At 39.6% G+C, this 12,497-nt stretch overlaps 1 protein-coding gene across 1 annotated transcript in view; it reads left to right on the plus strand.

The window, feature by feature from the left end:
- Positions 1–3,917: 3,917 nt before the first annotated feature.
- The window catches only part of LOC139741657 (EH domain-binding protein 1-like), an 81,340-nt gene continuing 72,760 nt past the window's right edge, over positions 3,918–12,497 (plus strand). The window contains exons 1-2 of the mRNA XM_071652235.1: positions 3,918–4,301; positions 11,628–11,861. Coding sequence (XP_071508336.1) covers positions 11,758–11,861 — 104 coding nt within the window. The 5' untranslated portion in view covers positions 3,918–4,301; positions 11,628–11,757. The remainder of the gene's footprint in view (positions 4,302–11,627; positions 11,862–12,497) is intronic.

The following is a 12,497-nucleotide window of genomic DNA, read 5'->3' on the forward strand; positions in this document are numbered from 1 at the left end:
CAAATTGCCTTGCTTATGGATTCAAAATACATGAAATCTGATAAGGGTTAGCTTCATAGTAAATTAATAGTGTAGTCTGTTCATGAAGTGGCCTGCAATTCTGTTGGCTTTATCAAATCACACATGAGAAGGTGATGAAAATTTGACTGAGAAACAGGTGTGATTTTGCCCTAGTAATCCTAAAGCTGAACGTGAACATGGGTAAAAAAAATAGTAATAAAACAAAACAAAGATGAAGAAAAAAACATGCTTGAATATGTGTTTTGATCTTTAGTTTAACATCAAGTTTGAGCATGTATCTTACAACAGAAGTATAAGTTTTGTGAATTTAGTACTTTAGTTACACTGTAGCTGTCTGCAAGAATTTGTGGGTATGTTATCTCTTGCATAGATATGCTTTTTAGTACATATGATTCAGTGAATGACAGTTCAACTTCACATTCCACATTCTTCTACAGTTGTGTATGCTACAGACCAGCACAGTTATCTTCATTTGCACCATGTTTGTATTCATGAGTATGTGTGTGTGTGTGTGTGTGTGTGTGTGTGTTTGCGTGTGTGTGGGGGGGGGGGGGGGGAGGGGGAGTATTGCTATGATGTTGCAAACAGAAACAAGATGTGTGTGTGAAAATCACAGGTCATGTGATTTGGCAGTATCAGTGTGCCCTTGTGACATTTATGATTGAGTGTGGTTAATCTGAATGAAAGTGGAAGATGCCATTGCATCATAGAAAAGGTTACAATAAACTTCCATTCAATACTTTAGTGATTTCACAGCTGCTTTATGCATGCTGAAAGTTGGCTTGCTATTCTGAAACAGAATGCTATGATCTTAATTTTGCCTTGAAGGAGATTGGGATGAGTTTTATACTAGAGCTGCCTTCTTTCTTTCTATCAGGTATTTACATTTTCACAAATGCAATGCTTCATTTCACTTCAATATATCTCTTTGAATGTATTACTGCAGAAGCAAGGATTTGTACCATCAGACATGTTTTTTTTTTTTTTTTTTGGTCAACTTTGCAGGGTACAAACACATGTGAAATGACTGTACGTAGTATGGTGTGTATTTGTCTGTGTTCCTGATACAAACCCACCTATTGCATTCTCAATGATTGTCAATTTACATATTTGTCTGTTAGGCTGTGATGACTCATAAATGTCTGCACAATTTCAGGGTTGCCTATCAGATCCCTGCCTGCCAGCCATGGCTTCGTTGTGTGTATTCCTGAGTGAGTTTGATTGAGCTCGGCTCTCATTGCCACTTAAATTTTTGCCCCATTGGTACATGCACAGGGATCTGAAACAATTACAAAGTCCCTAGACAAGTGGTATTCACTAGCTACTCGGTTAAACTGCTATGATTTGTTTTTTTTTTTCTTTTTATTCATTTTTTTTTTCAATGGCTGTACAAGTATAGTTGTGTCACAATTTGTGCATATTGCTGGTCAATATTTTTGAGTGGTGTACCTCAATCAAGTGTAGCCGTCTCACAATTTGGGCATATTGCTGGTCAGTACTTGTGAGTGACATACCTCAGGTGGATTACTGTATACGCCATATATTTCGCAAGTCTAAATTTTCGCGAATCGGGAATTCCCGACGATTTCGCGAGTGGTTAAATTCGCGATCGTGGAGTCCTGAACTGAACAGAGAAGTGAACACGCGTACGTCGCATTCACATCGGGATCAGAGTCCATATTTTCGCATGTCTTAAAATTTCGCGAATAGCACCTGACTCGCAAAATTCGCGAAAATAAAAACCTAGCGAAATATTCGGCGTATACAGTACTTCAGTTTGGTAGAGTGACAATACTGCCGTGATCACTAATTAAATATTTCAGCTTGAGTAGTGACCTTTCATTGGAGCCAGAACATATTGCCGGTCAGTACTTAAGATACAATTCTACATTTTTCTCTGAATGCGTTTTTGGGCATATGGGCAGGGCAAGGCCTCTATACTGACCTGTCGGCAAATGTCCTTTCAATTTATTTGCCCAGCAGCAGGTTTTACTTGACCCGGGCAAGCAGACGTGTGTGTTTCCAGCATGCTGCATTATGGATACAGAGCTCTTCAGTGCACCTCACTGATTGCCTGTTATGCATGTAAATGATCCTTAAAAAACAGAAGCCCGCCAAAATCAGAGTGACATTCCAGGGCTTTCTTTTACCGTATTGCATGGCATGATGATATGCAGCCTAAATGTAAGATTGAATAGTTCCTTCCTGCCTGCTAATGAGTCTAGTCAGTATGGTGGTGAAACTCTTCAGAATTTTGTCACTTTAGCATCCTAGATGAAGTTGTGTTGTGAAAGTGCACTGTGAAATGTAAATTAGAATGAAGGCAATTCAATAAATGGGATTGTGTAGTGATTTGGCTGATGTACTTGTGGATGCACAGTAATACCTGTAGAAATTCTGTACTCCAGGATGCATCACAGAATATATTTCTATGACATTCTTTGATTCAGGTTGATTTATACTTATACCTTGAGGGAATGAAATGGGCTGGTATACATTACTGTGTATTTAATGCAACATATATTTGAGAAGATACAGTAGGAAGGTATGCTGTATGGTAAAGATCCAAACACTAGCTTTTGCTGGCATGCATTGTTTATGTGCAGCATTGAGAACCGATTATACTGGGTTGATATTGTTGGTATTGAACAGCCGATGTGAAATGCAAATTGCAGTATGTTCTATACGCATATTCGATGTGTATGGGTCAAGCACGGGTCTCCAATCATTTCTTTCACGTGATAAATAGAATAGTACATTTTTTTTAATGATGATGCTTTATGTAGGCCAGTAGGATAATGCTTTCAAATTACTTAGGTTAGATTGTTCATACAGAGGCAGCTTGGTTACCAATGGTATACCTCCATTTCCTTGATTGCGTTGTCACTTGGGTATTGTTGTGATCAGGCCTTGACTTTCTGAAATATGATGACAAAGTGCATTACCTCATGAATTTGACTGTTAAAGTTGTGCATTATTGTTATTATACTGTAGCTCTCCACGAGTGTGTTGCAGCTTAGCAAGCACAGTGCTGAAATAGTTGTGTAGTGCAGATATTTTCAAGTAGTCTCTGAATCATCGAGCAGGGTCCAAAATTGCAGGCTTCTTAAATTTACCCCCTCCCCCCAAAAAAAGAAATCATTGTGAAAACATGTACATGTGTATTTATGTAAAAAGTAAAACATGCATTTTATTAAATTCCTTGAGAGGATGCCAAAGTTGTGTTAATTAGTGGGGGCATACAGTAGAGAAAGTCCTTTTTCAGAAAATTGTCTATCTTGGATGATTAATTGCATTGATGGATCCGTGCCCTATAATGTTTGGAAGCTGAGCAGATCTCATGTACATTGTACTTGTGGTGCTAGTGATAAAATCAGCATGAGATGGGATATAGTATACCAGCATTTCTTCTATCTTTTACTTTGTATTGTTATTATACGATTACTTGCTGTTTTTATGAAACAAGAGTCCCATGACACTTTGGGAACCTTTGCAAAGGTGTAAACGGTTCTCTCCATGTGGGTCATATGATAGTTTATATCCTGAATCTTTGATGACAATCGAGCTATGATCTTGGGCTTATCAGGTAAGTTTCTGCTCCTACTGTGTAATGGCTTTTTATCTGATCAAGTAGAGGGTGAGAAAGAATAGCTCAGTGAAACTGTAATTGTCACAGTGAGTCGCAAGTTGCAATTTCAAATTGACACACGCTTGAATCCTTAAGTGCAGTCCGAATTGTCAGGCGTTGATGTGGCACCAGTAATGAGATAATGTCCTCTGACAGCGTGGTGTCAGACAGTGTCCCACCCACTCCCCCTATAGCCAGAGGCGATGTTGAATCAACCCTCTCCTCATTCGGCAACTCAGTCATCCTGTGTTGTGCGAGACAAGCCCAGCAGAATGCGGGGCCACTGTCAGTGGGCTCGACGGCATGCTCCACAGTCGTTGTTTTGGCAATCTCAGTCGTCACCTAACAAGTTCTTCCTATTGCATGTCATATTCGCGCAGGGTTCAACGCATGGTGTGACAAGCCATCGTCTCTCCCCCCAATGCACTACGCTGTCTGTGCGTGCCGTGCTCTGAAATCGGGACGGGCCTCATCCGCTACTACAAGGATCTAATTAAGCGAGAAAACCGCAGCAGATCGTGCTCTGCAATTGCCGAGCTGCATCGCACAGTGGATGTACCTGTAAGAGGCATGAGCCAATGACCAGGTCACCGCCAAGTCGCATCCTTTGAGTCATCTCTCTCAGCCTGCTGGCTTTGAGGTAACGTTAAAGGTGAGAGTCAAGTTGGTGAGCAGTTGGCCAGATGGAATTCTGTGTCTGCTGGATAAAATTTAGTCGTATACCTTTTTTTGCAATGTCATTCCAGAGCGGCACACAAACCGGCCGCTTCCTAAAGTGAGTGTTGTCCCCCTGTGCAATTGGATAGATGAGTCAGATTGTTGATATCACCTAACCCTTGAGATTGGTTGAGGCAGTGAACATTTTCAGGTCCTCTCTTTGAATGCCTTATTTTTTTTCTTTGTAGTAATTGCCTGCGTAAGAGAGAGAAAAAAAGAGGAAACATTGCTGAGCTCTAAACAAAAAGAAATTTTGCAGCAAGTGTGCTGTATGATGGAAATCTCTCTTGAAAGCAAAAGCTTTAAGTACTCTACCATTATGATATGATATAGATGAGTACATATTTTTCTTCACCTGCAAGTCAAAAAAAAAAAAAAGAATGAAAGAAGAAATAAACAGCTAAATGTTGCACTGGTCCCACGTACACATGTGCGTGTTTGTAGCTATGCATAGTCACAAGCTTTTTTCTTGTTTTACTTTTTTTTAAATTATGCTTTTTATAACCATTGACATTTAATTATTTGACATTGTCACAATTCAACTGAATTTATGCAATATCCTTAAATGATTATTGTTAATTCTAATAGCACTGCACTTAGGCAAAACTAAGAGGAAATGGGAAAATGATTTGAATGTGGATAAAGTCGATATAGAACGATTAAAGGTCATTGACTTTTCCCTGACGAGATGTCGGCCCTTTCTGAGACCTTCTGAATGAGATGTTTCTGTACTTTGATAGAGACCATGTGTGTTCGTCAAGGATGGACTAATCGAATAACCCTACAAAAGGTCAAATGTTTAATGTTTAACCAAAATCTTGCTTTGACACTCACACCATGTCACCACAGTCTGTAAGACAGAAAGTTGATAGATGTATTTTTGTATGGCATGCAGGCATTTGTTACCAATTTCGAAGCAGTTACCTTTTATTAAATGAAATCCTTCACAAGAGGAATGGAATTGTAAATTGAAATGAGAAATGTGATGAATCTGTTTCTGATGTCTTCATTCAACAATTTCATAAAGTTTATATTATTAATACAATGTGTAATGAAAAGGCATTAGTGCAATGACTAACAATGTTTTCTATCTTATTAGCTACTGCATCTAAACTAAAAACTGCCTTTCCATACTGCATAAAGCATGCAATGTGTGTGTGCGTACTGAGCCCTACGTGTGACTTCAGCTACTTTTAGACCCACCTCCAATTGATGATTTTAGATACCTAGAAGAATTACCTTTGTCAATTCAAGCCAGTCTATACCAAGTGCAAGGCCATTTTTAATTGATTTGGCATTGTTAATAGCCCCAACCCCCCCCCCCCCAATAAAAACACAATTTTTGCCCAGGATAGGACATTATAGAATGAAGGTCCTGTGTGTGAGACAGCTACCATAAGAACTCATGCACATAAAAGATCACCCCCCCCCCCCCCTTCATGGGAGGGGAGGGGTATGATGAGGGTAATTGTGCAATTTTGTTTTTATTTATTGTAAAAGTACCCAAGAGCACAAGGGAACTTGATCGGCAAAATTAAGGTCTTTAAAAAAAAAAAAACAATGCTATGTGCTCTGCTCATTGTAGTGGTTTTTATTTTAATATATAATCATTATAGATGTGCAGCGGTCTACTTTTGATCCATTATTTCAGTCTAGTTCCATTGCCATTTCCACCCTGATAAAAAGAATGTTGTTAACAGAAGTACAGTGGTAGCCTTCCTGGTATAATGACTCATCTAACACATTCATCATGTCATTTGATTCAGGGTCAGAATTTTAGCACCTGATTCATGATTCTAATAACCAGGGGTACTGTCATACCCCAAGTTATGGCACAGTGTAGTGCCATCTTGTGTTCTGAATATTACCAATGCAAGCTGTTATCACAGCGGCCGAATTTTAGCACTTGACTATAATGAGCCCATTGCTAATTCATCCCTATTATTGACATGTGTAATATCATTACAATAACAACAAATTTGTTTTCCCAAAATTGTATTGCCTGGTACAGTGTGTAAACCATGTACCGGAGTGTACCGGAGGAGGATAGCAGTGTTATGCTGTTGTTGCGGCCTGACATTTATGTGCAAAGTACTGATGTCCTTGCTTTTATAGTCCGTCTTCCTCCAGTTGTAGATGATTTCATATTCTTCAAAATTCTGCTATGTCCTCTTCCTCCTCTTTCAGCATCACGTGCAGTCTCTCTTTCTTCGCCTTTTGGGTAGCTGCTTCACTGCTTTCTTTTCTTCTTTTTCTTCATCTCTTCTTCTTCTTCGAAAATTACAGCTAAAATTACTTCCCGTTCTTGTGCTGATGTTACTACACTCAGAAACACCTTATTGTGCTCATCCTGCTACGTTTACGCCGTCACTACGCTCTCCCCACTGCATTTATGCTGTCATTACGCTCTCCCCGCTTGCCGTACGATTAAAAATATGTCAATTTTGATCGGGGAGATCGGGAAGAAATTTTGAACCGGTTCAAAATTTCTTCCCGATCTGAAAAAATACCCGCTCCAACCCCATCCTCCACACGCTGCTGCTACGATGCTTCCGATCCCCGTACGCTTTTGCCGCTCTCTCCCGATCTTCTAGATCGGGACAGATCGGGGTCCAAATCGTAATTGTGGAACGGGGGCTGTATATCATCATCAAATTTTGGCCCACACTATTTTTGGTTATAAATGCTGCCCCAAATGTTCAGCCTTTTATTGGGTTAAAAGCTGGCACCATGTTATATTTCTTGTGTGTGCTGTGACATCCACATTTCTTGATGGATTTTTTTTTTCAAAACTCGTATCGACGTACATCATGGTGAAATTTAGATCCCTTTACAGTCTGTATGTGTGTGTTCCTGGTACTGCTGCTCCTACTGTTCTGCACTTGATATGGTTAGAGGTCATACAACGTATATGGATGGGTGTTTTGTATGCACCATACAGGTGGCATTTTGTGACGCATATTGTGTAAAATTTTTACGTAGTTGTACGATTGCCAAATCTAGACTCCTGTCACTTTTAGTGATGCAGGCCTCAATGTTCCATCTTTTAAACATCAAGGATCACAGTTATGTAAGTTTGCTGACTAGTACACTTGTCAACTGGTTTCCCCCCCCCCCCCCCACCCCTTTGGTATGCAGGTTCATCATGACCACAAACTCTTAACGTTTATAATCTAAGAGCCCAAGAGATACACGTCCTTTTCGTGACAGTAGATATATCACACAGAATTTGGGACAGTAATTCAGGAAGAGATCATTTTAATGCACAAACTCATCCCATAAACACTTACATGTATTTTTTGTCTGTGGAGTGAATGTATAGTGCAGTCGTACTGGTGCTGTTGCTACTTAGCACTGCTGCTGTGCTGCACATGCAAGCACCACCTATGCCGCCGTTGTAGCAGCAGGGCATTAGCATTTAACTGTTTGGTACCGTAATCTCTGAGAGAGAGGGGAAAAAATGGTTACAGGATTCATTGATCCGTACTTGGGACAATAGATTTTTTTTTGATACATTATTGAATAAAGTACACAGTATGTGATTACATGTGTGATTAGCATTCATGTATTATTGTGTTAACACCACCGACAAAAATCTTCTATTGAGCACTAGAAATGACTTTCACCCATTTTTTGGTAATGTGAGGTACAGCACAAAAAAGCAGGATGCAGCTCCCCCCCCCCCCCCAAAAAAAAAAGAATAATAATAGTTTCAGCAACAAATTATGGCAAATTTTCAGTTGGTACCCCAGGGTACCAAATACCACATCACGTGCTGTGCTGTTGCCAGTTTGCCACAGCCAGATTAAATCAGGTGGCACATGGGGTTCTTGCTAAAGGGGATGTCTAACCTTTCAGATGAGTATCAGATTTGTACCATCAAGTTGTTTCCAGTTGGCAACCGTCTCTCCAAAGGTGTTCTTCTTATTACATGTTCAAATTTTGTGCTTCATTGTGCTGATAAGAACAAATGATTCGTCATTGATCAAACACATACACACACTCTTTCATACAAATCTGTGTGTCTGGGATAGACATGCTCAGCCATAAGCATGCTTGCAGTACAGGGTGTCACCATGTTTTGATATTTGAACTTTGATTAGAGTGGCCGATCAAAACACAATTTAGTTTTGATCTTTGTAACTAAACAAGGTGATAGCCTTATGTGTATGACAATTAAGGTTCATTATTCAATTCAAAGGTTTTATTTTCACTTCTTTCAACAGAATGTACAAAAGAATATAGATTCGACATGAGTTTGAAGGAATGATACATAGATAGCAAAGAATAACATATGTCAATAATCATTACAAAATTAGGCATTTTTCATACAGACATATTTATACATTCTGCGAAAAGAAAGTGGAGGTACCCACTCAAAAGACTATGCTTGTACAACGTGGGCACCTCACAGGAGGAAAAAAAAAGATGAAAACTTAACTACAAGTGTGCGGGATGAAAAAAGAAGTGGAAAAGGGGAAAGGGAAGAAGCAGAAATACAAGTAAAGAGACGAGACAACTAAAAACAAAAAGCCTAGATCAATCGATACATTCAAGATCAAACCAACAGAGACTATTAGCCATATTAGAAGTGTAGAGCGTTGACAGCGACGAGAAAGCATACAATTGTATGGAATTGCTGATAGCAGAACATATTATCTGTTCTGTGAAGGCACGTGTAATAATGCACAAGTTTGCATAAGAAAAAACAGGGGATGCGATGCGGAATTCCGCGAAAGCCGCGACCTAACAAGCCAATGAAAAATCAATAGCATCCTGGTGCTTACAAAACCTACTTACTGAAAAAGATAAACAAACAAAATTAATTTCTTTCTGTTACATTATAAGACTTAAGAAGGAATGATTTCAATCTTTTTTTAGATGAAAACAAAGAAGGAGCATTTTTTTATGTCTGGACTAAGGGAGTTCCAGAATCTTGGGCCTGTATAAATAAATGTCTGCTGAGCTAACACAGTTCTAAGCAGGGGCAAATGAAATTCATTAGACTGTCTTGTTGGGTAACTGTGGTATGTCAGGTTACGAGGTAACATAGAGTCAAATATAAGCGGAAGACAGTTATTATTATAACTATACATAAATTGTCCTAAATGAAATAAAAACAAATCTTTAATTTTCAGAATCTTATTTTCAGAAAACAAAGAAGCTGTATGAGAGCAAGGAGCGGCATTACAAATGATTCGAAGTGCCTTCTTTTGTAACAATAAAACCCTATCTAATAATGTTTGATGCGTGTTTCCCCATGCCAAAATTCCGTAATTTAAATAAGGTAATATCAAAGACGAATACAGTATGAATAATGAATGTTGGGGAAGAAACAATTTGAACCTGTTAATGACGCCTATATTGCGTGAAATAATTTTACAAACATAATCTATATGAAATTTCCAAGAAAGTTTATTATCTACTGTAATTCCAAGAAATTTTGTATATGAAACACTTTCTAAAACAATATCATCAAAATAAATATCCATATTCAAATTATCTAAAGTGTTAAGTACTAAAAAACATATACTTGGTTTTATTGATATTCAGGGACAGCTTATTAGCTCGTATCCAATCTCGTAAATTTTGTAACTCTGAATTTACTGTGTGCACAAGAATATTTGGATCTTCATGTGAATAAAACACATTTGAGTCATTGGCGAAAAGTATGAATGATAACACTTTGGAGGAAGCACATAAATCATTAATATGAACAATAAACAACAATGGCCCCAATATACTACGGTACCTTGTGGCACGCCACAAATTAGTTCTCTCATATCAGAGTTATAATTGTTTATTGAAACATATTGTTTACGATCAGTTAGATAACTCCTGAACCACTCCAAGGCCTTCCCATGTATACCATAGTGGGACAACTTATCACATCATATTGTTGCTATTTTCTTTTTATATATATCACAGTATTTTATATAGACCTACATGTGGTGCAGTGTTGCAGGAGAGTTAATCTACCTGCCTTCATAGCAAACAACTGTAGATGCCAAGGATAGCAAAAGAAAGTTTACAGTCCCAAGCGAGTAGAAAAAAAAAAATTGTTTAACAAAACTGGCACCATTTTTGATAATGTGATTTTGTGGTAAATACTGATACAGTTCCTACTGTGGTATGTAATAGAGATGCAATGCTGATCCTTTAACTTCATTGTGAAAAAAAATAAACAAAAGCAAAAACACTGAACAAATCAGTACTCTGTTTGTTATGAAGTGCATTTAATCCCCCCCACTATCTCCTTCCGTATATTATCGCAAATATGTATCAGCAACTACATGAAAGAGCAGCCAACCTGCCGTGAGCATTTCTACTGATTCCATAATGAATACAGTTTAGACTGTAACACCCAAACTAAATGTGAGTATCTTAACATGAAAAGGGGCTGTAGGCACACAGTGACTTTTAAGATTTGATGAGCATTGCACCTGCACCTCACTCAAATGCTTACCCATGGTTCACTAGAAAGGGGGTGGGGTGGGAGGTAGATAGGGGCGTGTATTCAGATGAGCTACATGTATTTTGTACCTTGATACATTATTTATTGTTTCCTTCCACAATTAATGTGTGACTCTAGTGCAAAGCGGCATGTTACACCTGGAGATACAGGTTTGCCCTGGAAGTGTAGTGGCTATAAAAATAGAGGAAGGGGGAAAGGGGAAACGAACAAAGGCTGGAAGGGGTCAGCACAGGAAGTCCACATTTTCACAGGACATGCTTCCAGATTACACATGTGATGACAGAGTTTGTTGTGCCTGGTGGGTTAATTTGCAGGAGATGAGTGCTCAGTGTTGAGCCCATGCCTGATGCCAGATGTTCAAGCTGTGAGGACACTGATAGCCTCCTATCTCTGTGTGTGTTTTGAGAGTGTCAGAATGAGGCATGTATACGTCATGTGTTCTGTTTAGACATTCAGGGTCATGATTATGATGCTTCTTCATACGCTTTCCTTTCTTTCAGGGTTGATGTGTGAGTATTCCGTGCTTTTGACTCTATCAACCAAATGGAAACTAAACTCCGACAGTCATCCATATTCCGTATCTACTGATTTCTAACGTTATAACGGTACCAGCGTCTCATCAAATGCTGGAAATCATGGGGAAAATGGTGTTTTGGCAACTGGGGTCTTTTTTGCTTTGCTTTCTAGTCTGTTGAAGTTTTCTGTAGTCATTGTTTAGTTCTTGGATTGCATGCATCTGATAAACATTTGTGTTTTGTTTTGTTTGTTTCTTGTTTTCCTTTGCAGCGATATTGGCAGCTTTGCCGTGATAGACTCCGCTGAGACTTTTCCTCTTGTGGAGGAGTTTGGCCCCGGTTGTGGAGGGAGAGCACCGGAGAGGGAAAGGAGCCAAGACCAGACGTGAAGGGCAGGAAGGATGGCCTCGGTGTGGAAGAGACTCCAGAGAGTCGGCAAGAGGGCGGCCAAGTTCAAGTTTACAGGCTCGCTGCATGAGCTGGCTGTGGAGGCTACCAAGAAATGGTGGGTGTTTTCACTATCTCATTGGGGGTGGGGCTGGGGAGAGATAGAGTGGTGTTGTGTAGTTTGAGGCTACAGATGGAAAGAGGATGTGCAGAAAGTTAAATAAGAGTGGGAGATTCCTGAGTGGTTCTGCAGTTCATTTGTACCCCTTTCAGTAACTCATGCATTATTGACCAGCTCCTGGCCCGAGCTAATTTGGCCCGTGCCAAGCAGTAAAATTTGCGTTCAGTAACTATAGCAGAGCTGAGCTGCTTTTACGATGACCCATTGACAAACTCGGCCACATTACCATGGTGACTGAACGCGCGCTCCAGTAGAGTGTATGGCCAGGTAATTGTGACCTTTGATCGTGTAAGGAATTTTGGCCCAAGCATGGCGTTGCTATCGTTCATAAACTCTTCGATCGGCACCAGGCCCGAGCCTTGCCCGCGCCTGGTGCTAGCTTCAGCAGCGCCAAAATAGCCCGCTCCTGGCGCGGCCACTTTGGCATGAACTATTCATAAACTCAAAATTTTACGACTTAGCTCGTGCCTGGCCCAAGCCAGAGGAGTTACTGAAAGGGGTATTGGATCTCTGCAGTTTGTGAGAGGCTTGCTTTTGAAACATATTTACAAAGTAAATCCAGTCTTCTTCATT

This window comes from Diadema antillarum, unplaced genomic scaffold (assembly GCF_040938485.1).
Source record: "Diadema antillarum isolate AM-2024a unplaced genomic scaffold, OU_Dant_1.0 seq00000944_RagTag, whole genome shotgun sequence".
Taxonomy (NCBI): Eukaryota; Metazoa; Echinodermata; class Echinoidea; order Diadematoida; family Diadematidae; genus Diadema; species Diadema antillarum.